Source organism: Bombyx mori, chromosome 20 (genome assembly GCF_030269925.1).
Source record: "Bombyx mori chromosome 20, ASM3026992v2".
Taxonomy (NCBI): domain Eukaryota; kingdom Metazoa; phylum Arthropoda; class Insecta; order Lepidoptera; family Bombycidae; genus Bombyx; species Bombyx mori.
Window position 1 is genome coordinate 5,942,770 of NC_085126.1, and position 24,989 is coordinate 5,967,758.

The 24,989-nt window shown below is 38.0% G+C and overlaps 3 protein-coding genes across 17 annotated transcripts in view; 1 reads left to right on the forward strand and 2 right to left on the reverse strand.

Moving 5' to 3' along the window:
* The window catches only part of LOC101736363 (putative divalent cation/proton antiporter TMEM165), a 54,389-nt gene extending 36,570 nt beyond the window's left edge, over nucleotides 1-17,819 (reverse strand). Inside the window, exons 1-2 of the mRNA XM_038018137.2 lie at nucleotides 17,640-17,819; nucleotides 14,470-14,607 (exon numbers count right to left, since the gene is read on the reverse strand). Of these exons, the coding sequence (XP_037874065.1) occupies nucleotides 14,470-14,598 (129 nt within the window). The 5' untranslated portion in view covers nucleotides 14,599-14,607; nucleotides 17,640-17,819. The remainder of the gene's footprint in view (nucleotides 1-14,469; nucleotides 14,608-17,639) is intronic.
* LOC100101185 (mRNA transport regulator 3) lies at nucleotides 39-22,499 on the forward strand. 14 transcript variants are annotated; one of them, XM_062674143.1, is made up of 5 exons: nucleotides 39-165; nucleotides 771-884; nucleotides 20,618-20,735; nucleotides 21,041-21,200; nucleotides 21,892-22,375. In XM_062674143.1, the coding sequence occupies exons 3-5, from the start codon at nucleotides 20,632-20,634 to the stop codon at nucleotides 22,366-22,368; spliced, it is 741 nt and encodes a 246-aa protein (XP_062530127.1). In that variant the 5' UTR covers nucleotides 39-165; nucleotides 771-884; nucleotides 20,618-20,631; the 3' UTR covers nucleotides 22,369-22,375.
* On the reverse strand, nucleotides 22,334-24,072 carry LOC101736232 (splicing factor 3B subunit 5). 2 transcript variants are annotated; one of them, XR_009975796.1, is made up of 3 exons: nucleotides 23,909-24,072; nucleotides 23,221-23,803; nucleotides 22,334-22,586 (listed from the first exon to the last, which is right to left on the reverse strand). XR_009975796.1 is itself a non-coding variant. In XM_004927468.4 (2 exons), exon 2 carries the CDS (start codon nucleotides 23,795-23,797, stop codon nucleotides 23,540-23,542), a length of 258 nt encoding a protein of 85 aa, XP_004927525.1. In that variant the 5' UTR covers nucleotides 23,798-23,803; nucleotides 23,909-24,068; the 3' UTR covers nucleotides 23,461-23,539. The 2 variants fall into 2 exon arrangements, 1 of the variants encoding a protein (XP_004927525.1); XM_004927468.4 differs by lacking the exon at nucleotides 22,334-22,586 and having other exon boundaries at nucleotides 23,461-23,803; nucleotides 23,909-24,068.
* Between the last annotated feature and the right edge of the window lie 917 nt (nucleotides 24,073-24,989).

Here is a 24,989-nt window from a genome sequence, read left to right on the forward strand (position 1 = left end):
GAAAACTCGACGAAGATAACATTTAAATATCAGATAAGGTTTTATTTCGTTTAAAATTTTCTTTGAAGTTCGTTTAGATTTGTAGAGACGCGACCGCGCGTGGTGTTGTACGCGCGCTGACTGTCCGACTTGCATCCATATTAATTGTTTTGAAAACTCAACACGGTAAGTGAATCTTACTAATCGCTTCTTTTTTAGCTTCTGTAAACAAAATCGAATGGAAGCTGAAGCTGAAGCCTAGCGAGACATTTTCCGTAACAAAAGTAGTCGGGGTCAATGGTAGGCAACATTATTTTATTTATTTATTTATTACAATTCTACTACAAGCAAGGGTTATTCAAACTAATTTTTTTAATCGTGTTTTTAAAACTGTTATCTCGGCATTATTTACAGACTAAAATAAGTCTTGTCTTATTTCAGCACAAATATTTTACTTTAAAGTCTTTAAGCACATGTAATCCTTTTCTATTCGAATGCGGTTGACATGAAATTAATTATTTCTTATTTGGACTTCTTAGTAGGAATATGAGGAGCTTAAGTAAGAGTTTAATATAGTATTGTTCTATTAATTTAGCATTTAGTCCGTTTTAAACATGCAATAATTTCAGATTATTTAAGACTGTTTAATATTTATATTTGGCTTCTACTTAAAAACCTTTGAATGCACAGTTAATTCCATCATATTACGATTACGACTTAGTTCTAAAACCCGAAGCGACAAAGGGTAAAAAATAAATTAGAAATGTATATTTTAATGATGATCTTTGCAGGGCTGGTATGATGCGGTGCAGTCTCATCCTTGCGATCCATGTTTGGCCAGATGTCTGAGAGGTTTTCATTTCGGAGGCTAAGATACACTACGGAACGCCGATCCAGATAGATAAGTAACAGTCTGTTTTTTTTTATTGCTTAGATGGGTGGACAAGCTCACAGCCCACCTGGTGATAAGTGGTTACCGGAGCCCATAGACATGAATACACACATTAATTTTTTTATTTGTTTTATTGCCCTTGTAGGCAGACGAGCATACGGCCCACCTCATGGTGAGTAGTTACCGTCGCCCATGGACTTCAGCAATGCGAGGGGCAGAGCCAAGCCGCTGCCTACCAGCCAAGCCGCAGCCTACCAGCCAAGCCGCTGCCTACCAGCCAAGCCGCTGCCTACCAGCCAAGCCGCTGCCTACCAGCCAAGCCGCTGCCTACCAGCCAAGCCGCTGCCTACCAGCCAAGCCGCTGCCTACCAGCCAAGCCGCTGCCTACCAGCCAAGCCGCTGCCTACCAGCCAAGCCGCTGCCTACTCAATTACTAAAGCAAAAGCCAAATTTAAAGGACGTTATGAATTTTTTGAAATGTGTTCAAATAAAATATCGGAAACGAAAAATAATGATTCATTTGATAAGAAACGTTAACACTTATCGTTTTAGTCAGTTCAAAATTAATGAGTGCGTAATGCCGAGTTTACATTACGAAATTAGTGTCTTGCATGTTGAGCTCAGTTTCACGAAAGTAGTTTCGATATACGCGAAAGTAATTTCGTTAAAAAATTAGTGTCGCGAAATCCACAGTATCGCAGTAACCATGGCGCCGTTAGCATCAAAGCTATAATTTGCTATATTCAATGTAGCTAAAGAAATGCTTATATACCTATAAACTTAAAAAAAGACTATCAAGAAAAAAAAGTTGGTAGATTCGAGGATGGTCAACAAGAAGGCATTTAGGTGCAATGAAGTTAGTCTCTGAATTAGCAGATGAAGATCCTGAGAGTTATAAAAACTATTTTCGAATGAGTGAAGATAATTTTGATTTTTTACTATAGGTGTTTCGGGACCCTTGTCATTGATATTCATTAATAAGATCTATATTTTTTTCTGTACTCCATCATTGGTTTGCCATTTTCAACGCTTGAAGCGCGTCCGAACTAACAATACACACGTCCGCACAGCGCAGGCCCTTTCGCGACATTAGTTTCACGTCGCGTTTACACTATGAAATTAGTTGCATGACATTAATTTCACCAAAAAATCGCGCAGGGCACGAAACTAATTTCCATGCATGAAATTAATGCATGCATTACGAAAGTATTAAATTACACGTGAAACTGTTAGTAAAACTAATGTCACGAAATTAATTTCACGCCACTAATTTCGTAATGTAAATTGGCTTAATCTAAAGTGCACGGCGACACGCTAAGACACACGAGACGGTAGACGCTACACCCCATTTCTGCTTAGTTTGAGTTACATTACGTACTGTAGTACAAAGTGCAAAGAACAGAGAATAGGTAACTATACTGAGACCTTAGAACTTATATCTCAAGGTGGGTGGAGCATTTACGTTGTAGATGTCTATGGGCTCCAGTAACCACTTAATACCAGGTGGGCTGTGAGCTCATCCACACGTCTAAGAAATGAAAAAAAAAACCAGCATAATTTGTAAATTTGCGTCATTGCTGATGGGCGTGGTGACAGTTCGTCCTGAAGCCCCCCACCGGTAGGACACAATTGGCTCTGACCACTTAAGAAGACCACACACGAGCTTACTTAGCAACGAAACAAACCAAAAACCGTTTGGACAATTTAGAGCTTATTACATACTAAACGAGAGCCTGTATCGAGTTACTAAGCGAATCTTACAAAGCGTGCCAGCACCGTATTACTAATAGATGTTAAGATAAAATCAATTTTGGAGCTCCACATGACAAGTTAATGTGGGGCGCCGACACGTCACTCTATACCGATCCAACTGCGATACGATAAATTTTAGATAAACTTTAAATCAACTACCGACAACCATTACTACTGCTGATACGCTATTCTATAGGAATTTTATAAGATATCCGAAATCGTCGTGACCTAAACGATAAGACGGTGTACTACTCGTATCGAGCTTATGCAACTGTGCCGATGTTCAAATCCCGCAAGCAGTAATATTTATCTAATTTTTTAAGAGATTTTATGACCTGGTAACTGAGACCTTTAAGTCATGTCTTATTTTAATTTATATTATTAATATTTTTATGAAAAATGATATTATGGAGTGAAATGAAATGAAGACGATTAATTTGAGACACTAATCAACTGGGATGAAATGAAATTAAATGAGATGATATGGGATGAAATATAATCTCAGTAAAATGGTGGTCATTTACTAAGATTTTTTCATTGGACTTTTTGGAGGATCCCGAGAAGTTACGTCCAGCGGCTTTGTTTCATTTTCCCACATTTGTGCACTTTCACAGATATTAAACAGTTAATAAACCACCATTATTACACATGTAAAACCGAAGAAACACTGAATAGACAAAATAAAACAAATCACACAACTCTTCGCGTTCCCGCCAAAAAGTCCATATTTATCTAAATAAATAAGCACATGTTCACAAAGGACTTACGATGAAGGTAAACATAACATTTTATAACAAAAATAATACCCGCAACAACAAAAAATTGCGTAATTACTGGTGGTAATGCATTTTCTGATCCCGCACGGATAGGTACCACCAACGCACCTGCTTTTACTGCCAAGTACTAATTCGTTCCAGTTTAAACTTAAATCTCATGACTCAAGATGAGTGATGGCATTCGCGATGTAATGTCTATGGCTTTCAAGGTGAGATGTACACATAAAAAAAAAAAAAAAAATAGCTTCTGAATTTCCGGAAATATACTAGTTTTGTATCGCGATAGTATTAATCTCGTACGATTATATACCTCAACATTGAAATAGTAGTAATTCATTACTAAGTAACGTAAAAACTTATTTAACAGCCTGGCCACGGGACATTCGCCGATGCGAATATTCGCGCGGTGCGAACGGCGAAGCGTCTAGCGACTAAAACAAGCGCATAGAAATGTACCTAACAAGCCACGCGCACCGGCGACCGGCGAAGCGACCGGCGAAATGTACCGAGCGAATCGCGCGATGCGGCGGGCGAGCAAAACAAATGCATGAATACGGACGGCGCGAGCCACGGAGTCGAGCGGTAGTCGCGGCGAATAGTACAGTGATTAAATGAGTTTAGTTGTTTTCGCCGCGAAAAATTAACGCCGAAATTTTTATATTTTTTATTTATTTTTTATTTTATATTTTTAAAGTCGTCGTGGCCTAACGGACGTCCGGTGCAATCGTGTTGAGCGATGCACCGGTGTTCGAATATCAGGCGGGTACCAATTTTTGTAATGAAATACGTACTCAACAACACTCAACGTTCACGATTGATTTCCACGGTGAAGGAATAACATCGTGTGATAAAAATGAAATCTTCAAAATAATAATTTGCGTAATTACTGGTGGTAGGACCTCTTGTGAGTCTACACGGGTGGGTACTACCACCCTGCCTATTTCTGCCGTGAAGTAGTAATGCGTTTCGGTTTGAAGGGTGAGGCAGCCATTATAACTATACTTGAGACCTTAGAACTTATATCTCAAGGTGGGTGGCGCATTTACGTTGTGGATGTCTATGGGCTCCAGTAACCACTTAACACAAGGTGGGCTGTGAGCTCGTCCACCCATCTAAGCAATAAAAAAATAAAATAGCTGAAATACTAGCTAGACCAGCTATTTGGAAGTCTAGCCACCCAAAGTATTTCTCGTACTTCTTGTGGAATTCTCCATCTATAGGTATACTCCGATTCTTATTCAAATCATGTACTTCACAATCTTTTCCAAATAATAGGTCCTGAACCAAAAAACTATTAATTTGTAAGCAATATCGAGATAATTTCGATATAGACATTTCGCTGTCGGACTTCCTTACTAGTCGCGGCGGCGAACGTGAGTACCCGTGGCCTGCAAACGGTGCTGCGCGAATGGTCGCCTCGCCCACCGCTTCGCTGTTCGCACCGCCGATCCCCGTGGCCAGGCCGTAATACATTTTAGGAAGTTAGTATTTCGCCATATTTAAGCAACGGCCTCACACATAAGGTCATTAACCCCACGCGTCAGCTGGTTTGTATTACAAAGCTTATTAAAAAATTTTAGTACAATCGACATTTTTTTCACCACGACTTTTTTATGAATAAGGGATTACTGGTGGCCCAGAGGCCTTTCGAGTTTCACCAGGACAGGTGGGCGAGCAAAGGCTCAGCCAGGAGGGGTAGGATTAGCTAATAGTTGCCCGAGCGCCTCCAAAGGAGACCTAACAACTGCTTCGCGAATGAATCTACTACCGGATCGGAATCGCGACCCACTGAGAAGATCTGGTGAGAAACTCAGCGGGCTGATGCATGGGTTTGGTTGCACGTCGAACTCTTTGCCGAGTTCGACGAGTACGATTACCGGGGTCCCTAAGCTTGCTCCTAGCATTAGAGCTGAAGGCGTCCAAAGCAAAGGTTATTGGATCTGATGGATCCATAAGGACGTGTCTAGGGCTTCACCACGATTACCGACTGCCGTATATTTGGAAAGTGCTCCATTTACATAAATTTTATTGACTCACAAACATTTGTTTTTGCGAAAATGTTATTTAGAAACTATTACATCACTAAAAATAAAATATTTATATAGTTTGAGGTCGCCGGCTTTACACCGTCGGGGAAACCGAAGGACTAGATACATTATGAAATCAATGATATTGAGTAAACAAAGAAACCGGTTTTGCTAGTTAAAACTTTTTTGAACTGATCGGGTACGTACCTGCTATATAGTAAACAGTTTTCAAAATAAATATAAAATTGGCTACTTTTACTACAGACTAGAGGTCCCGCAGTAGTCGAAATTCGACTATAATTAATTGGAATTGTAAGTTTGTACACTATTATGATTATATTTTCAACGCCAAGATTACACTATAGAAAAATATTAATAAAGACAAACAATATTTAATCTATTCTCAATTAGACCACAGACGTCAAGAACAAAAGTTTGACAATAAATAAATAGTATGCATACGTGTGTGTGTCAAATACATGGTAGTGTGTGTAATGTTTTCTTTATTGATTTAATGTATCTTTTATGCATTATTTATAAAATATATTAGCATTGTGCACTTCCTCTCTATAGTCTCCATTAGTGTGGAAAATTTCATACTCCTCCGTCCGCGCAATTTTCGTAAAAAGGGATACAAAGTTTTTGCTTCACATATTTAATATATAGATATGAATTTATATACATAGTTGCACACAAAACAATGTGTATCATAATTCCGCTGTTTGTCAACGGATTGGATTTGTTTATTTTTATTAAAGCGTAGTTTGTTGATTTGTGGTATTATACATTATTTGCTAATGTTTCAGAAGATGTAGTGGCCTAATTGATAAGATACCCGGTGTATTCATTTCAAGTATTCCGATGATGCCAGTGTTCGAATCCCGCAGTCGGGTATAATTTTTCTGACAAAATTCGTACTATGTATTTTATATGTATTTTACTGGTGGTAGGACCTCTTGTGAGTCCGCACGGGTAGATACCACCACCCTGCCTATTTCTGCCGTGAAGCAGTAATGTATTTCGGTTTGAAGGGCGAGGCAGCCGTTGTAACTATACTGAGACCTTAGAACTTATATCTCAAAGTGGGTGGCGCATTTACGTTATAGATGTCTATGGGCTCCAGTAACCACTTAACACCAGGTGGGCTGTGAGCTCGTCCACCCATCGAAGGAATAAAAAAAAAATGTTAAAGGCAGAATGCCCGAGCTCGAAACTTTTTATTTTATTGCCCTTGTAGGCAGACGAGCATACGGCCCACCTGATGGTGAGTGGTTACCGTCGCCCATGGACTTCAGCAATGCCAGGGGCAGAGCCAAGCCGCTGCCTACCGAAAACCAGACCTTTAGGCGTGTGTCTCAATTGTCTAGTTATTACGCAAATAGTTTGATTTTTATTTAATCAACTTATATTTGTATACTAGCTGTCCCGGCAGACTTCGTAGTGTCTCAGTAAATAAAAGACCTAAAGTTTTGTATAAAATAAACTTAAAACAAACAAAAGGAATCCGTCCGACGGGGGGGACATCAAAGGAAAAACAAAATTGTCATTTTTATTTAATTCCGAGCATTTTCATATTTATTTACCTTTTAAACCTTCTCTGGACGTCCGCAAATAATTCAAGACCAAAATTAGCCAAATCGGTCTAGCCGTTCTCGAGTTTTAGCGAGACTAACGTTTCAGAGCGTTCAGAGCGTTTTCAGAGCGTTATACCAGCGTACTGCGATCGCCAACTGACATATACTGGTGGCAGGTCGTAACGTAAGTTCGTACTACCATAAGCTACCATCATCCGGCTTATTTCTGCCGCTTAACGACCATACGTAGAGGTGGTGCTGGAGACGCCTCCTAAAGATCCCATGGATGGCATTCCGCACCAATGCATCCATCCTCAAAGAACTCGGTATCAAAGACCGACTTTCGTCAACAGTGCAACTGAAGGTTTTAAAATTCTTTGGTCACATCTCCAGAAAAGAGCACTCGATGGAGAGACTGGTAGTCCAGGGCCGGGTGGAAGGCAGAAGATCACGCGGCCGCTCACCGACCCGCTGGACTGACCTAATAAAGAAGGCAACTGAGTCCACTATGGTCGAATGTACTCGTAACGCTTCGAGCCGCCAGACCTGGAAGCGCATTGCCTGGAGGGCGGTTGTCGGGAGCATGGGCGACCTAACAGGTCCTACTGCACATAAAGCGTCAACGCAACCACGACCACTCTGACAAGAGTGTCCGACTGAGAAGAAGAAGAAGAACGACCATACGTTCCAACTTGTAAGGTGGGGCAGCTGTTGTACAATAAAAATGAGCCTTCGAGTTCATATATGGCGGTGTTCACGGTGTGATGAAACCGCGGTACACCAGGTACCCCGGGGACGTGCGCTCGTGCACTAATCCATACAATCACAAAATTTCGCCTACGGAACCCTTCACTATACATTATGCGTCACGTACTTGATAGATTTTTTTATAGTTTCTTCTTACACCCGTTAAAGATCGTGATACCTACCGCATGTCATTCAAAATACATCTGCTATCAACATCTCTTAATAAATCTAAATCGTAAAATGATTTTTTTTTTTTTCATAGTAATTACTTTCAGATTGTGAATTTTACTACAATGATCTTTATTAATCAAACTTTCGAAAAAGACAGTCGGAAAGGAATAAGATTATTCATATATTATTACCATTTAGTTAAAGATCTATTACGACAGTCAAGTACTTGCAAAACTTAAGGACTATGCTTAAGTACAATACAATTTATCTTTCGCCTTGAAAGTCCAGTGGTTAGTGGTTGTCATTATTGTACTAGAGTGTCCAACACCCAACCGGAGTTAATACATTTGGTAACTATATTTGTTATTCGGGGCCTGCACTTGCCTGGGTTGCACTTTCAATTGTTTTGTGTTTGTTCCCACTACACAAAATCTAAATGAGAATACTAGATTAGGTCATCAGTGAAAAAACTTCTTTTTATCTTTACTATCCGTCCACCTGTACATTCGCCCGCATAAACTTATCTTGATATCGCGTGGGCGAAGATTTGCGCGCAAAGTAGGATGAATCGTAACCTATATTATTTCTAAAGGGTTAAACTATTTCCAAGTCGAATTTCGTCAAAATCGGACATGGAATTGGGAGCTTCGGGTGACGTCGAGTGTGAACACAAGTGTCTTCGAAGTTTCCCGGTGTTTTAATTAATATTATTTGTTTAAATTGCTGTTGACTTGCGCTACTGATTCGTGTTGGTGTTGGTATATATCTGTTGTGCCGTGAGTGTAAATATATTGTGTTTGTTATATTATTAAAAGGTAAGAATCATGGATGACCCGCACGATCCCGGGGGAGGTTATAAAGGACCACGTGCGCCCCACTCACAAAACTTTTCTTCTCAGATGGATATAGATCCACCCAATTCCAGAAAACGACCACCACAGTCTGAGGAAAACATTCCCCCTAAAAAAACGATTACTAATCTTTCACAAACTTCGCCGTCGATTCAGTCCACGTACACACATCCCGATTTTGTTGAACGTAAGACCCGATACTGTGAAGATGACATTGCCCCTTTTTTAGTCCACGTTAATAAGACGGTAACAGATGTGTCTGCTGGTCCCACCTTGAAACCCATCAAATTCGGACACTTTCTATTCAGAAACAGCATAAAAAATGTAATACAGGATGGTGTGAAACGCATTGGCCGCAACAGGGTTTCAGTGGAATTTAAATCTGCTGCTGCGGCTAACGCTTTTCTAGAACACCCAGCACTTCAGCCGGCTAAATTTGAAGCGAACATCCCATCTTATAATGTTACACGAATGGGAATTGTGCGTGATGTTCCAGTAGAATGGACTTTAGAGGAGCTGGTCCAATCGGTAGAAGTTCCTGCTGGCTGCGGTGCAGTCATTAAAGCACGCCGCTTGAATAGGAAGAAAATAGAAAATAATGTCCCTACCTGGATACCTACCCAATCTGTAGTTTTAACTTTCTCTGGTCAAAAACTTCCAAATCGGATTTTCTGCTTTTTTACTTCTCTCCCAGTTGAAGTTTATGTCCTTCCCATTATCCAGTGCAACAAGTGCTGCCGATTCGGCCATATTTCAACGCAGTGCCGATCAGCCCCTCGTTGCTTTATTTGCTCCCAACCCCACGAAGGAATTACCTGCTCGAAGTCATCCCCTCTATGCCTGTTCTGTTCCGGCCCCCACTCTGCCACTGACACATCCTGCCCAGAGCACAGTCGACAAAAATCGATCAAATTAGTTATGTCACAGGAAAGCATCTCATATTTAGAAGCATCGGCTAGGTTCCCACAGGTGAGAAGATCATTTGCAGATACTGCCCGAATGACTCAATCATTTCCGTCCACGTATCCTCCGACAATCCACACTGATCTCTCTCAGCCACTCCATCCCAATTCTCAGTCCTCTTCTTATAAGAAGACTGTTAATATAGCCCGACGCCCATATTCTGCTGCTCTAAGCCCAGGCTACGATAGAGAAGCCCACTGTCGTATTGTAGATACTCCAGCCTCCACCACCCCCAACGGATGCGCTCTGTTATCTCCCAACCCCCCTCAACAAGAAAATCTACTAGAACTTCTCTTGTCCACCCTCATCAACATCATTTCGAAAATGAATGATGTAGCCCTACCGAACAACGTCTATCAAAAACTGACTCAGCTGATTTCGATTTTCAACAATGTTCCCAACAATCCTACAGTGGAATTGTCGCAGCATTAGATTAAAAAAAGCTGAACTGATTTTTCTCATAAATAAGCATAACCCCTTGATTTTTGCTGTCCAGGAGTCACGCCTACTCCCGGGCTCCCGCTTCAGGGTTCCCGGTTTTGCGTGCCTCCGGGATGATAAGAACAACGGAAAATGCGGTAGCTGCATTTTAGTTTCGAGATCCATCCCATATTCCCAGATCACCCTCCCTCCACATGACAGTAACTGCTTCAATGTAGTGGCTGTTAGAGCCTTAGATATATCTTTTTTATCCGTTTATATACCTGATCCTAACATGTCCATCCTAACAAATCTATTCTCAATCATTGGTGCCCTCCCCCCTCCTGTTGCTGTATTGGGTGACTTTAACATCCACCACAGTTCATGGGGTTGTTATCAGAATGATTCCCTATCCTCCGCCTTCCTTGACCTAGTTGATGACCACAACCTCTGCATCCTCAATGACGGCTCCCCCACACGTAGAGTTCTTCCTGGCCAGAACCCAAAATCCGCTGTAGACCTTTCTCTATGCACTCCAGCCACCTCTTCGCGCCTCACATGGCTTACGCTGTGCAATACGCATGGTAGTGATCATTTCCCCATCCTTATGTCCTTTCCTGACTCCTCTAATTATATACTCCCTCCTCGCAACCCTCGACTTAAATTTAATTTGTCGAAGGCGGACTGGACCCTGTTCTCTCAGTCTGTTGACGCTCTTTTGGTTCATCTTTCCCCAGTCCCCCATGAGAACACCCATGCTGCTTACTCCATCTTTAGGAATGCTTTACTTTCAGCAGCAGAGACAGCGATTCCTACTAAAAACGCTTCTAGGGGTAAAATCCCATCACTTCCCTGGTGGGACTCTGACTGCTCTGATCTATGTAAACAACGTAAAGAAGCCGAGATGGAGTACGCGTTACACATGTCTCCAGCTAAATACATAAGTTATAAAGAAGTAGCTGCAAGGACAGTCAGAACACTATCTGAACGAAAGAGACTGGGCTGGAACATGTTTTGTGAGTCTCTTTCTCCCAGTTCCCGCCCTTCTTTGGTCTGGAATAATGTCAGGAGATTTCGCGGATCCGTATCTGTAGACCACAATTCTTCTTCGAACGACCCATCGGTTTGGATCGATTCATTCTCATGTCGACTTGCTCCCCCTTACGTTCCCACCTTAGCTGAGTCCTCTTCCCTTCCCCCTCCGCATTCACCTACTCCTGATACTCTTGTGGCCCCTTTTTCTCTGGACGAACTAACTGCAGTTTTGGAGTCTCTTAAGGACTCGTCCCCGGGAATCGATGGAATACCTTATTCATTCATTGTCAAATGTAGCTTTACGTCCAAATTAATATTTCTAAACATATTAAATAATATTTATTCTTTAGGAATCCCTCCAGATGAATGGAAAACCCAAATAATCGTCCCTATCCTCAAGCCAGCAAAACCTAATAACGAGTCAAGTAGCTACCGTCCCATCGCCCTATCATGTACCATGAGCAAAATTTTAGAACATCTTGTTAAAAATAGATTGGAGTGGTTTGTGGAGAGTAGAGGCATCCTCCCTGCAAGTCAATTTGGCTTTAGGAAGGGATTGAGCACTATGGATAGCGTAGGTTGCCTTGCAACGGATATACGCATTGCTCTCTCTAAAAGAGAGTCCTTGGTCGGGGTTTTTCTTGACATTGCATCCGCATACGATAATGTCCTTCTTCCTGTACTCAGGCAAAAAATGCTCCAGCTGAGTATCCCAGAGAAGATGGTTAACTTCATATCTAATCTATTTTCATCTAGAGCCATTTTAATTTCTTGCCAAAATTCTTTACTTCCTCCTAGACTTCTATGGAAGGGCCTCCCTCAGGGATCAGTTTTAAGCCCTCTATTATACAACTTGTATACCTACGACCTAGAACTTTCGGTAAATTCATTCTGCAACGTACTACAATATGCGGATGATTTGGCTCTATACGTCTCAGTCAGGGACTTAGGGGATGCCTCTGCTCGCCTCAACTCCGCTATTAACTATCTCCATGACTGGTTAGGTAATCATGGTCTATCCCTTTCAGTTGAGAAGAGCAGTGTAGTGACATTTTCTCGCATGCGATCTATTCCCGACGTCATTGTCTCGTTTGATGGCAAAATATTCCCAGTGCGAAACTCAGTAAAATTTCTCGGAGTCGTTCTTGACTCGCGTATGACTGGTGTCCAACACATTAACCACATCATCAAAAAGTGCGAAAAGAACATCCATATTCTTCGCTCCCTGTCAGGCGTATGGTGGGGATCACACCCCTACACTCAAAAACTGTTATATAACGCCTTGATTCGCAGCCATTTTGATTATGGCACTCACATTCTAGAACCTTGCAATAAGTCTGCCTTAACCTCCTTGGACAGGATCCAATCAAAGTGCCTACGTATCATAATCGGAGCAATGAAGTCTTCCCCCATTAACGCCCTTCAGGTTGAATGTGCAGAACCCCCCTTGCACTTGAGGAGACAATACTTATCGGACAGATTCATTTACAAAAATTTTCAGCTTTCTAACCACCCCCTTATTTCAAAGTTACATACTCTTTCGGAACACATCTATTTCAACAGTTACTGGAATCATAAGTCCCACCCATGCCTCTTCACCAGTTTTGTTAAGTTTATCAGCCTCCCCTGTCCCGTCTATCAATGTAGGTTAAATCCATTATTCCTCACACCTTATAATGCAATTCTATACCGTCCGGACATTGTTCTAAATATCGGAATAAATAAAGATGACCCCGGTGCAAACGCCAAATTTAACTCTGTCGTCAATAGTAAATGGAACGGTTGGCATACTATGTTCACTGACGCATCAAAAATAAAAGCTGACGGCTGTGTAGGCTTCGCTGTCTGGATACCGGAGTACAAAATCATTTTAAACTTTAAGTGTCCCCCTCAAGCCTCGGTTTTTACAGGAGAGGCGCTAGCTATCCTTGAAGCCCTGATGTATATAGAATCACATAAGCTACACAACACGGTGATATTCACCGACTCTAGAAGCTGTCTACAGGCAATCCTTGCAAACCAACTCAGATCCAAGTCAAAACTCCCTTTTGTTCTGAAAATTAAAGAAATTCTTTTTCGGTGTCACGTGTCTGGCATAAAAATCACCCTAGCTTGGATCCCGGGACATAGCGGTATAGTGGGTAATGAGGGTGCTGATCAGTGTTCTAAGGATGCCACGACAATAGGTAGTGATATTCATTACACAACCTATGCACAAGATCTAACGTCTCTAGCCAAGGCCGATCTCATATCGCGCTGGAATGAAGCGTGGAACCTTTCGAAGCGCATTAAAGGCAAACATTACGCGGATGTTCAAGACTCGTTGCTCGTTCGGCCTTGGTTTTTTAAATACAGGAAAGCCAACAAGAGAGTCACGTCCACAATATGTAGGTTAAGATTAGGTCATGCTTGTACCCCGGTTCACCTAGCTAAAATAAGGGTCAAGGATAGCTCCCTATGTGAGTGTGGGCTCGACGAGGGATCAGCAGAACACATTTTCTTTAACTGCCCTAGAAGACCTTCCCTTTACGAAGTTCTACCGGACATTATCCCCAGACCGACGAATTTCAAATCTTTGTTGAGCCTTGTACATACAACTTTTGTAAATATTTTATGTGAATATGTTCACCAGAATAACATTAGACTATAAGTTGTTTGTCCTTACTAATCTTCTGACAATCTTTTCTGTAACATATATATATATATGTATGTATATGTATATATACATATATTGTTTGTCCTGTTTTAGGTTAGTAATTCAACAGTTGATTACTTTGTAAAATAATAATAATTAAAATTGATGTGACCTTGTGCAATCACGAAGCCCACCCAACAAAAAAGAATCCAAACTTCACCAAAAGACATCAGCTGAGCATAATCAAAACCACAGACTATAAAACTTGACTTTGGCGAAATCAAAAAGGACCGCCATTACAAAAGAAAATGAAATGAAATAAATGAAATCGTCAAAATCGATTAAGTGGTTTAGGTTTTAAAATTACAACTAGTAATGTCTTCTGTAAGGCTGTTTTTCATCGGTACAACTAGTGTTCGATATATCAAAAAACTAGCGACCCGCCCTCGCTTCGCTTCGGAAACTGTAATTTATTATTGATGTTATTATACATATAAACCTTCCTCTTCAATCACTCTATCTATTTAGAAAAACCGCATCAAAATCCGTTGCGTAGTTTTAAAGATTTAAGCATACATAGGGATATAGGGACAGAGAAAGCGACTTTGTTTTATACAACGTAGTGATATTTACATCCAGAAACTAACCTCTGTGGTCGTTATATGCAGTGGCGGGGACGGCGAAGGGGGCAGCGGCCCGTGCTCTTGAGCGACAGAAATTACCCATGTCGCTGCGAAGACACCGGCAGCTAGGCATATACTCCTTCTTTTCAACATCTTGGATATCTGTAGTAGAATTGAATTTGATTTACAAATTATAATTTGCGTAATTCCTGGCGGTAGGAGCTCTTGTGAGTCCGCGCGGGTGGGTACCACCCTGCCTATTTCTGCCGTGAAGCAGTAATGCGTTTCGGTTTGAAGGGTGGGGCAGCCGTTGTAACTATACTTGAGACCTTAGAACTTATATCTCAAGATGGGTAGCGCATTTACATTGTGGATGTCTATGGGCTCCAGTAACCACTTAACACCAGTTGGGCGCTGTGAGCTCGTCCACCCAAGAGAAAAAAAAATAAAAAATTATCTAGTTATGCCATTATTTCATTTCAATTTATTAAAATTACTGACATTGCAAAACGGTTTACGGTAGTAATTTTCAATTTTGTGTACATGTTAACTAAAAGCGAACTTTAAGCTTTGAAGTGATTTTGACATTTGCTGAATTCAATATAATGTAATTAGCTGATGTGCACAAAATAATGTAATGTCATTCTGTTTCCTATATTTTTTAAATATTTTTTTTTTCAGCCTTTGATGAATTTAGCCCTTAAGATCAGCTTACATCAAACTAACACAACAAGAATGCTTAGAAAATAAATACTAATGCTTCACTTTCTTATATTTTTTGAGTCATAGCTAGAATTTTAGTATGCACACAGTGGTACAGATAAATCTAAAATATTTGGTTTTTATCAAACACAGACAAGAGATAATGAGTTTCAGCTAATTTTTTTATCTGCATTGTGTACATTAAACTTCTATGACGTAAACATTACATAGTTCTATACACACTATCATTTTCAATAATCAATAAATAAATACATACATATATAAATATATTGAGACACACTGAGCAAAATAAATAACACTGGTACAACTTTGTAGAAGTTCAATACAAAAATACGTCTCCCATACTACTTTCATTTTTAACTCAACTCTGAGTCAGTGTTTACCGAGCCACAAAATTAGTAGTACAATTTATTGTAAATAAATAAGATTTATTTAAAACATCAATAACAAGGAATAACAAGAGAAGCATGAGGTAAAACTGTTTTTAGTCATGTGAAATAATAGTACTTAAAAAATTACTTATACAGTTTAATGTCATGTTTTATCATTATGTTATTTTCAATGTATGAAGTAATATAACAGTTTTTGTGGCCACGGATGACTAAGGTATAAATTGTGAACATTTCATTATTGTGCAATTTACTGTCTATTATTTTATAAACAGAACAGTGGAATGGAACTAATGGATATATTATGTTGTGGCAGTTTCTTTGACTTCAGTGAGAACATGAGATTAAACAGTAGTTCTAATCATGTCTATAACTCACGAAAACTGTATAATCATATCGAGGCTTGAAAGGCAAAGGTGACTAAGCGACAATAACTGCTTTATACATAAATGATATAAAGCAGTTATTGTCGCTTAGTCACCTTAATAAACATATACGATGCGCAAAAAAAATATTTCTAGGTCTATTAAAATCATTTCAATTCTACAGCTAGATTCATTAAAAAATTTTTTTTCAGGTATTTCAACTTTAAATTAGTCTACTGTAAAGTTCACGCATTGTCGCTTAGTCTCGTTTGCCTTTCAAGCATCAATATATACTTCAGAGATAAAATAAATATGATGAGTAATTTATTCATATCTTATTATCATTTAAATATGTAGAATTGAATGATATTGACAATAAACATTTAATTTTGAGCAGACTAACTTACAAGATATCTTTGTCATTAATCTATTTTTAAGGGTCATAATGTTATACCCACTCAACACTGTATTATCACTGTAGATAAGAGATTTTGAAACACACATTAATTAATATTATAAGTAATGCAAATTTATTTTCAATTTAAATTAAGTAGAAATTCAATTGTAAGACAAACAATATGAAGTCTTTTATAATTATTTGTTTGTATATCAACAATTGATTATTTTAAGAAATCATTTTTGAATTTTCTGAATTAATTTATACTTATTAACTACTTTGTACTTTGTATAAAAAAATAAGGTGAAAAACCTATAATTATGAAAAATTATAGCTATAATAGTGTAGGGGTTTACGACGAAAGGAAGATCTTCCACCGAGCGGGTGATATTGCTTGGTAGACCGACAGTCCAAATGTTGTTGTTCAGAACTTGTATATATGCGCTTTATCTTGAAAATGTCATAAGCGAGATTCAGGCATCTGTCAATTATCTTGTGTTATATGATGGCTACCCGCCACAAATAGATAATCACATAGGTCATCAAGATCTCACATCCTTAAATTATAACAATGTCCTAAAATATTTTTATTGCCCTTGTAGGCAGACATGCACACGGCCCAACTGCCGGTAGTTGGTTACCATTGCTTATAGATGTCAGCAATGTCAGGGGCACATCCAACATACTGCCTACACTAAGTACTGTCAGCAAGTGTCAGTGGAAGAAGGATATGTCATAAGTGAGACAATCTTATTCAAATATTAATTACATACAGACAGACAATAGTAGATATTTCGGAAAATCACATTTAACTTTATTTAAGCATAAACTTGTTTTAAAACATAATTTTACGTTGTTAAAACATAATTAAAAATTTGTGGAACTCTCAAAATCAGTAATTTGACTGTTGATTGTGATTCAAGGTTGGTGACAGTGATGCTGTAGGATCAGTCACCTATCGAAAATATATTAACGTATTCAAGAGAAATCTGTTAATCATGGAACAATGGTATCATGATTTGTTTGTAGTTCTTATCCGAATAATAGTCCCGCTTGGATTTCAGTTATCATGTCAAAAATATCGTTTCTACATGCTATGATTTAGTGACAGTAAATGTATCATAAATTTAATTTGGTTATACAGTTTTCCTTTTCAGATCACATACTCTGCATTATCATTGTTTTGTGTTATCGTTAAATAAACATAATTTTAACTTTATCATAATAACTTTAAACAAATCATTGCATAAACTTAATTTCATTTATTCAGTACTGGTAAATTTGAAACGTCAGCTCAGTCAAAATTCGTTTTGAACTTACCGTATCAAGGATGCTTCAGTTAATTGTTTTTTTAAATAATGTTAGACTTCAGATCACTGTTTTATTTCATTACTAGGTACACTGTATAAACACAAATGCCCACTTTTCCTATCTTAAATTCCACATTTTTCGCCACTAAACCCCAAACACCAAACCAATCATACCGTGCGGCTCGGTTTACATGACAGTTGACATTTCTAACAGTTGAAACATTGTGACGTATCATTTACGTATACACAACACTAAATCTAAAAGGAAACGCCATAAACCTAAGAGATAGATAGATATACACAACACTGGCAGAAATTCCTGAAAGTGTTGACAGATTGCCAAAATACCTCTAAGAAAAGTGTCGTGACGTGACTCTTTCATTAGCAGACCCATTGCGATAGCATCCTTGCTATCCAAAATGTTTAGCCAGTTATTATTGCTTATCTCTCAAGATCCTTAGTATCCTTGCAACCTCCCAAGAATATTAAGGATGGTTAAACCCAACAGTTCGAGCAGTGTTCAGTATTGTGGTTCTTTATCAGGTAAAGCGAAATTTCCAAAATGTTGAGAAGCGTCAGCAGAGCGAAGTATTTCACACCTGGCGTAAAACTTAGACTTTATAGAACTCAAGCAATTGTTCGAGGTCGCTTTTCTACTATCGCACCGTTCCCCTCTGGAGAAATATTCATCCGTACTTTCTAAAACTACACAGTGTTTTCCTAGATATTATTATGTGTTTGATTACTTATCATGTGGCTGTAAAATAAACTCCTTACCAAGGAGTTTTACTAGCTCTATTCCATTCCCTTCTATGAAATTTAAGCAGAGGCCTTAGCTATATTGCGTCTTGGGAATTATTGATATCCAAGATCAACGATGATTACTTATCTGGCTGTCCTTCATTTCATTGTATGTTTATAATGAAAAAACGAAAAAAAAGGCAATATTAATTGTGAGTTTTGAAATTATCTACTCTTTTTTTTTTATTGCTCAGATGGCTGGACGAGCTCACAGCCCACCTGGTGTTAAGTGGTTACTGGAGCCCATAGACATCCACAACGTAAATGCGCCACCCACCTTGAGATACAAGTTCTAAGGCTCAAGTATAGTTACAACGGCTGCCCCACCCATCAAACCAAAACGCATTACTGCTTCACGGCAGAAATAGGCAGGGTAGTGGTACCCACCCGCGCGGACTCACAAGAGGTCCTACCACCAGTAATTACGCAAATTATAATATTGCGGGTTTCATTTTTATTACACGATGTTATTCCTTCACCGTGGAAGTCAATCGTGAACATTTGTTGAGTACGTATATCATTAGAAAAATTGGTACCCGCCTGCGGGATTCAAACACCGGTGCATCGCTTCAACACGAATGCACCGGACGTCTTATCTGTTAGGCCACGACGACTTCGTTAGGCCACGACGACTTCAAACTACTCCCATGCCGTTCAGATCCTACAACTTCACCTATAAATAAAATTTAATTCAATGAGCTTTTACCCTTTGCCAATAGAATCGGAATCGAACTTTTCTAAAAAAATTCGTTGACCATTCAGGTTGGTCATTCAGGTTTTTGGCTGGAGGGCGGTAAGCGAAGTTGTGTGAATTGTTTTATTTTATTAATTCAGTGTTTCTTTAGGCTTAAATATGTAATAACGGCGATTTATTAACTGTTTAGTATCTGTGAAAGTGTACAAATGTGGGAAAATGAAACTAAAGACGCTTTTCGTGGCATTGTGGGATATTCTAAAAAAATCACTGAAAAAGTCTCAGTAAATAAATATTATTTTACTAAGGATTTATTTCATCCCGTCTAATCTCGTGTCATCACAAATTAACTTCACCTCATTTTATCCATACCTATAATTTTTCACTCAATATAATTTTTATCTACCAGATTAAAGTACAATAGGCTGTATGATCGACATCTTCACCTGTCCTGTTGGAAACTGGAACTACTAATACTGACCATTTGTCAATTGCGTTTAGAGACTTTTTGGCGGGAACGCGAGGAGTGAAGTTGTGTGATTTGTTTTATTTTGTCTATTTAGTGTTTCTTCATGTTTAAATGTGTAATAACGGTGGTTTATTAACTGTTTAATATCTGTGAAAGTGCAGAAGTGTGGGAAAATGAAACAAAGCCACTGGACTTGACTTCTCGGGATCCTCCACAAAGTCACCTGAAAAAATCTCAGTAAATGACCGCCATTTTACTGAGATTATATTTCATCCCATATTTTATCATCTCATCTCATTTCATTTCATTCCATTCCATTCCATTTCATTCCATTTCGTTTTCATTTCATTTCATTTTATATCATGTTTCATATTGATCAACTTCATTTCATTTCATAATAGGTATAATATTTCTTATATAAAAAATATATAAAAGATTAGGTCGCATGGTATAATACCTTTGCATTTCCAGATGGAAAAACAAACTACTTATTTATTGAGGTTATGTTGTGACATTATAAATTAGTATCAAACAAGTAAATAATCATGCCGCTAGATTTTCGAAGATTTAATGGTCCAGAAGATAGTGTATCATATAAAATATATACTAAAGACTACTTGAAAACATACGACGAACAATTAAAAGATCTGTATGATGAAAACGGGAAAAGAAAAGATGGACGTGAGCTAAATGAAGCTCGCAGCATGTGTATGTTTTGTATGTGTTAGTTTCATGTTTGGTTTAGTGTTTTTCAACAATTGAATCGTTGTTTCTTTTTGGGACGCTTGCATCGCTAGCTTCGGTCTCTTGATAACACAACTGGAAATAGCTCCATTACAAGATATTGAATATTAATGTATTATCTCACGAATCAATTATTTGTTTTCAAGAATATTTCCAAAACATTCTTGCAGCTTGCAGCAATACTACTTTTCTTATTTTCGTTTTAGTGAAAATTTACAAATAATTTTGTAAACTTTTCAGTTTCCACATAATAATATATCAAATCTACTTTTTTTTTTAGTTGCCAGAACTGACATGGTTTCACAAGCAAAGGGTTCAGCATATGTGGAGTTAAGGAAAACTAAAGTTGTATGCTCTGTATTTGATCCTAGGGAGATACCACATCAAAATGAATTCCGGTATGTAGAATTATGTATAGAAATTAAATAAATAATTTCTATTAGAGCTAATGTATGTTCTTTCACCTTAACTTCACATAGATACTTCATTTAACAATATTTCAGCTATATATATAAAAAGCTTACATTTAGGCATTTAAATGAAATTATTCTTCTTCCCCACAGATTAAACTAATTGAACATGAGCTTTAAAAAATACATTGGGCCACCATATACTATATCTATAATAGCTTTAAATAAATCCTAATCCTAATGCCATATAATAAATCTTTTTTTATTCTTTTGTTTCCATTTTTAACTTTCAGTCAGCTTGGCCAGTTATATTGTGAAGTGAAATTTGCACCGTTTTCATGCCCGAGGAAACGTCGACCATATGTTCCTGATGTAGAAGAGAAAGCCTTGTCTGTTGCTTTACGGCAGGCTCTTGAACCGGCTGTCTGTAGGCACTTCTTCCCAAACTATCAGGTAAAATAATAATTCCGTTATATCCAAAGCAATAAGGGACTGCAATTTTCAGGACAATACTATCTAGTCTTTCAAAAAATAAAATACTAAAACCTCATTGATGATCAGTCACAGTTAAGTGACAATAATTTCTTCTTCGTCGCTGAAGATTGTGTCCCTGAAACTTGATCGTGGCCTGTGTCGTGAGCTGTTTCCATCTCGTCTGGCTCTCAACAATTTGTTACAAGAGGATCCTCAGCTACTTCGGTCATATTGCCCACCGACAGTCATATAACTTGGACAAAGTGATTGTGACGGGCAGAGTAAATGGAAAGAGACCCCACGACCGATTACCTAACCATTGGTGTGATCAAATAACCTCCCTAACTGGGCTGCCAGTCGCAACCGCCATTCGAGAAGCTGAGGACAATAATATAAGCACTTAACATAATATATTCCATCAACTTATGCCACAACTTAAAACATAATTGAAAATATGAATTTAGAGTTTTTTGAAAGAGAATAGTGTTGTTACAGTTTCTCCAAAGCTCATATTTTTGTCTGTTGTAATATAGACTACTTTTACTAACTAGTTAAATTTTTTTTAAGTATTATTGTTAATTCATCATTAATTTATATTCCATCCAATGTACTCATAATGATTGACTGTAAAAATGAAATAATTCATTTCTTCATTTTCTTACTATTTTAGATTGATGTTTTAATATACATCTTAGAACATGACGGGTCATGTTTAGCAGCTGCTATCAATGCAGCAGGACTTGCTCTAGCTAATGCCGCCGTTCCAATGTTTGATATAATCACATCATGCTCTGTAGCAGTCATAGGCAACAAAATGTTCATTGACCCCACTGAAATAGAAGAACATATAGCAAAGAACAGCACAGAAGTAAACCACGGAATTATAACAATGTCAGTGTTATCACAGTTAAAACAGATTTCAGATTTCACACAAATCGGTTCTATGGATGTTGAGTGTGTCACAAAAGTAATGGAAGTTTTATTAAAAGAATGTGAAATAATAGTTCCGAATATACAAAGAGTTCTAGTTGTGGATGTTGTAAAGAATTTTGAATTGAAAAAACACTTAGAAGCAGAAACAAAGAAACGGGAAGAGATTTTGAAAAAGAAAATGGACGAATGGAGATCTTTATTAAATGGTCAATGAATACTAATTTGCATTTTACTTGGCTTCCCCTTTGAAAGATGAATGTATTTCCTAAATTTTACAGTTTTGGTGGTTCATTGTAATGTAACCTATTTAACAATTTTAGACATACATAATAAAAATATCAAAAAGAAGCTTTCAATATTTTAATAAGCATATGCATGATTAAAATACTCCCAGGTTATTTAAAGAATCTCTTAAATTACTTTATATTTAAACTACAGTCAAAACCGTTTACTGCGACATCGTTTAGAACAACATGCCGGTTATAACAACCTAGAACAAAGGTCCCGGCTGAATGCCATATGACCGCCTTATTAAAAATATTGCTTTCTACGACATTGGTAATAACGACATACCTCATAAAACGACCACATTTAACTAATATTTTGGAGAATTAGATCTGTTAGAACGACCGGCTAAGCTATATTGTAAACAATTTGAATAGGTATCCACATTTGTCTTCAATGGCTATTAAAATCAGGAAAGAAAACAATAGGATTTAGTTTAGTGTAGGGTCTTTTCTAATTCTTAGAAACAAAACACGTGCATGCAGTAGAGTCAAAGACCGCTTCTTCATATCTCTTCAGTTAGTTTATTACTTATCTATACATAAAACGCACCAAAACTTTGTGGAGTTATTCGTGAAACTTTGAAAATGTCGCAAAGAAAAAGAAAACAAATTAATATTGAAGAAAAATCACGTATTTTGTAAATATATTTTTCCAATAATTCCCTATCGATTTGTTTGTACTTGCACGATACACATTAAACATTACCGGTTGTTACGACTATCGGTTTTTACGACTGAATATGAGCAGTCCCTTCGATGTCGTTATAACAGATTTTGACTGTATATATATAAGGCTAAATGGAAATCAAAACTGATTTCTTTGAGATAAAACAATATGAAACAAGTTTGTATATAAAAATAAGATTGTCAAACATTTGACCATTGAACCAATTCTAAACTATAAACTATACCTGTTATTAAAATTTGTAGTTTTTATTGATAATAGTTGAGTTTTTGGTGGTACTATTTGAATAGACTAATTGTGTTTGTTAAAGGTTATAGAAATGAAAACAAACTGCTCGAATTTATGTCATGATAAGGGATTCAAAGTCAAATAATAAGTAAATTAGCTTAATTCTATTTTTAAAATCGAAGCGTTTAATCTTCAGGCTTTTCTGGCGGTGGGCCGCATGGTTGAAGCATTCGTTCCATCAAATTGAATTTTACGCGCGCTTTAGATTCATTTTCTACGATCGCAAAGTAACTCAACAAATCCGGATGACCCATGTAACTGCAGCAAGAGTCGCGATGTTGGTTCATAAGCCATTCATATTTTGTAGTGTCGGCGTGGCCTGTGCCTATATATTTGCTCTGTAGATGTTCAAGTTGACTGTGAATGTTGTATCTTTCACCCATTTTATTCTGTAAATTATTTTAAGGTTATAGTTCGAGTTAGTAATGTCATTAATGTAAAATTAAATGGTTATAAAATAAATAAAACGTTTCTAATAAAATATACACACTTACTTTAAAGGCAAGATGCTTGTTGAAATCGTATAGACTCTAAAGTTTATATTCTAATTCAGCTAATATTGATATCACGTAGCAGCCCAAAACAAAGAGTATTCATAGACAATACATAAATTGCAGTGCAGATTACTGCAGACACGGCGTATCTAAACCATAGATACAATACTTAACGTTGAAATCTAAACACCAAAGGTTGTGCACAGTTTTTTTTATTATTTCTTTCACTGCATCTTTCACAGTAAGTTCTTAGATCTGTTTACATATCATCTGGTTTTGAAATAAGCTTTCATCTTTTAACGAAGCTTGGGAAGAGCCCCGGCAGTGGAATTAGTCTTAGTCTATGCTTCTGACGTTGACGTTCATCAGAGACGATCGCCACTTATTATTAAGTGGGACAGATACTCGTTTGCCGATAATGCTGACCAAAACAGTTGAGTACAGCTGTGTTGTCACATTTTCCTATACTTGTGGACTTTTAGAGATACTAAACGGTTACAATTTTTCATTAATAGCACGTTTCAACAAACAAAAAAACAGTAAGTTAACAAAATTAACTATTAACTACACTTCTACAGCTCACGCAACAAAGTTATTAAAGCAAAGAGGTTAATAAAAGATAAAATAAAAAGTAAAAAAAGGTAAAGGAAGGATAGAAGTCGTCGTGGTCTAACGGATAGGACGTCCAGTGCATTCGTGTTGAGCGATGCACCGGTGTTCGAATCTCAGGAGGGTACCAATTTTTCTAATGAAATACATACTAAACAAATGTTCACGATTGACTTCCACGGTGAAGGAATAACATCGTGTAATAAAAATGAACCCCGCAAAATTATATTTTGCGTAATTACTGGTGGCAGGACCTCTTGTGAGTCCGCGCGGGTGGGGACCACCACCCTGCCTATTTCTGCCGTGAAGCAGTAATGCGTTTCGGTTTGAAGGGTGGGGCAGCCGTTGTAACTAAACTTGAGACCTTAGAACTTACTATATCTCAAGGTGGGTGGCGCATTTACGTTGTGGATGTCTATGGGCTCCAGTAACCACTTAACACCAGGTGGGCTGTGAGCTCGTCCACCCACCA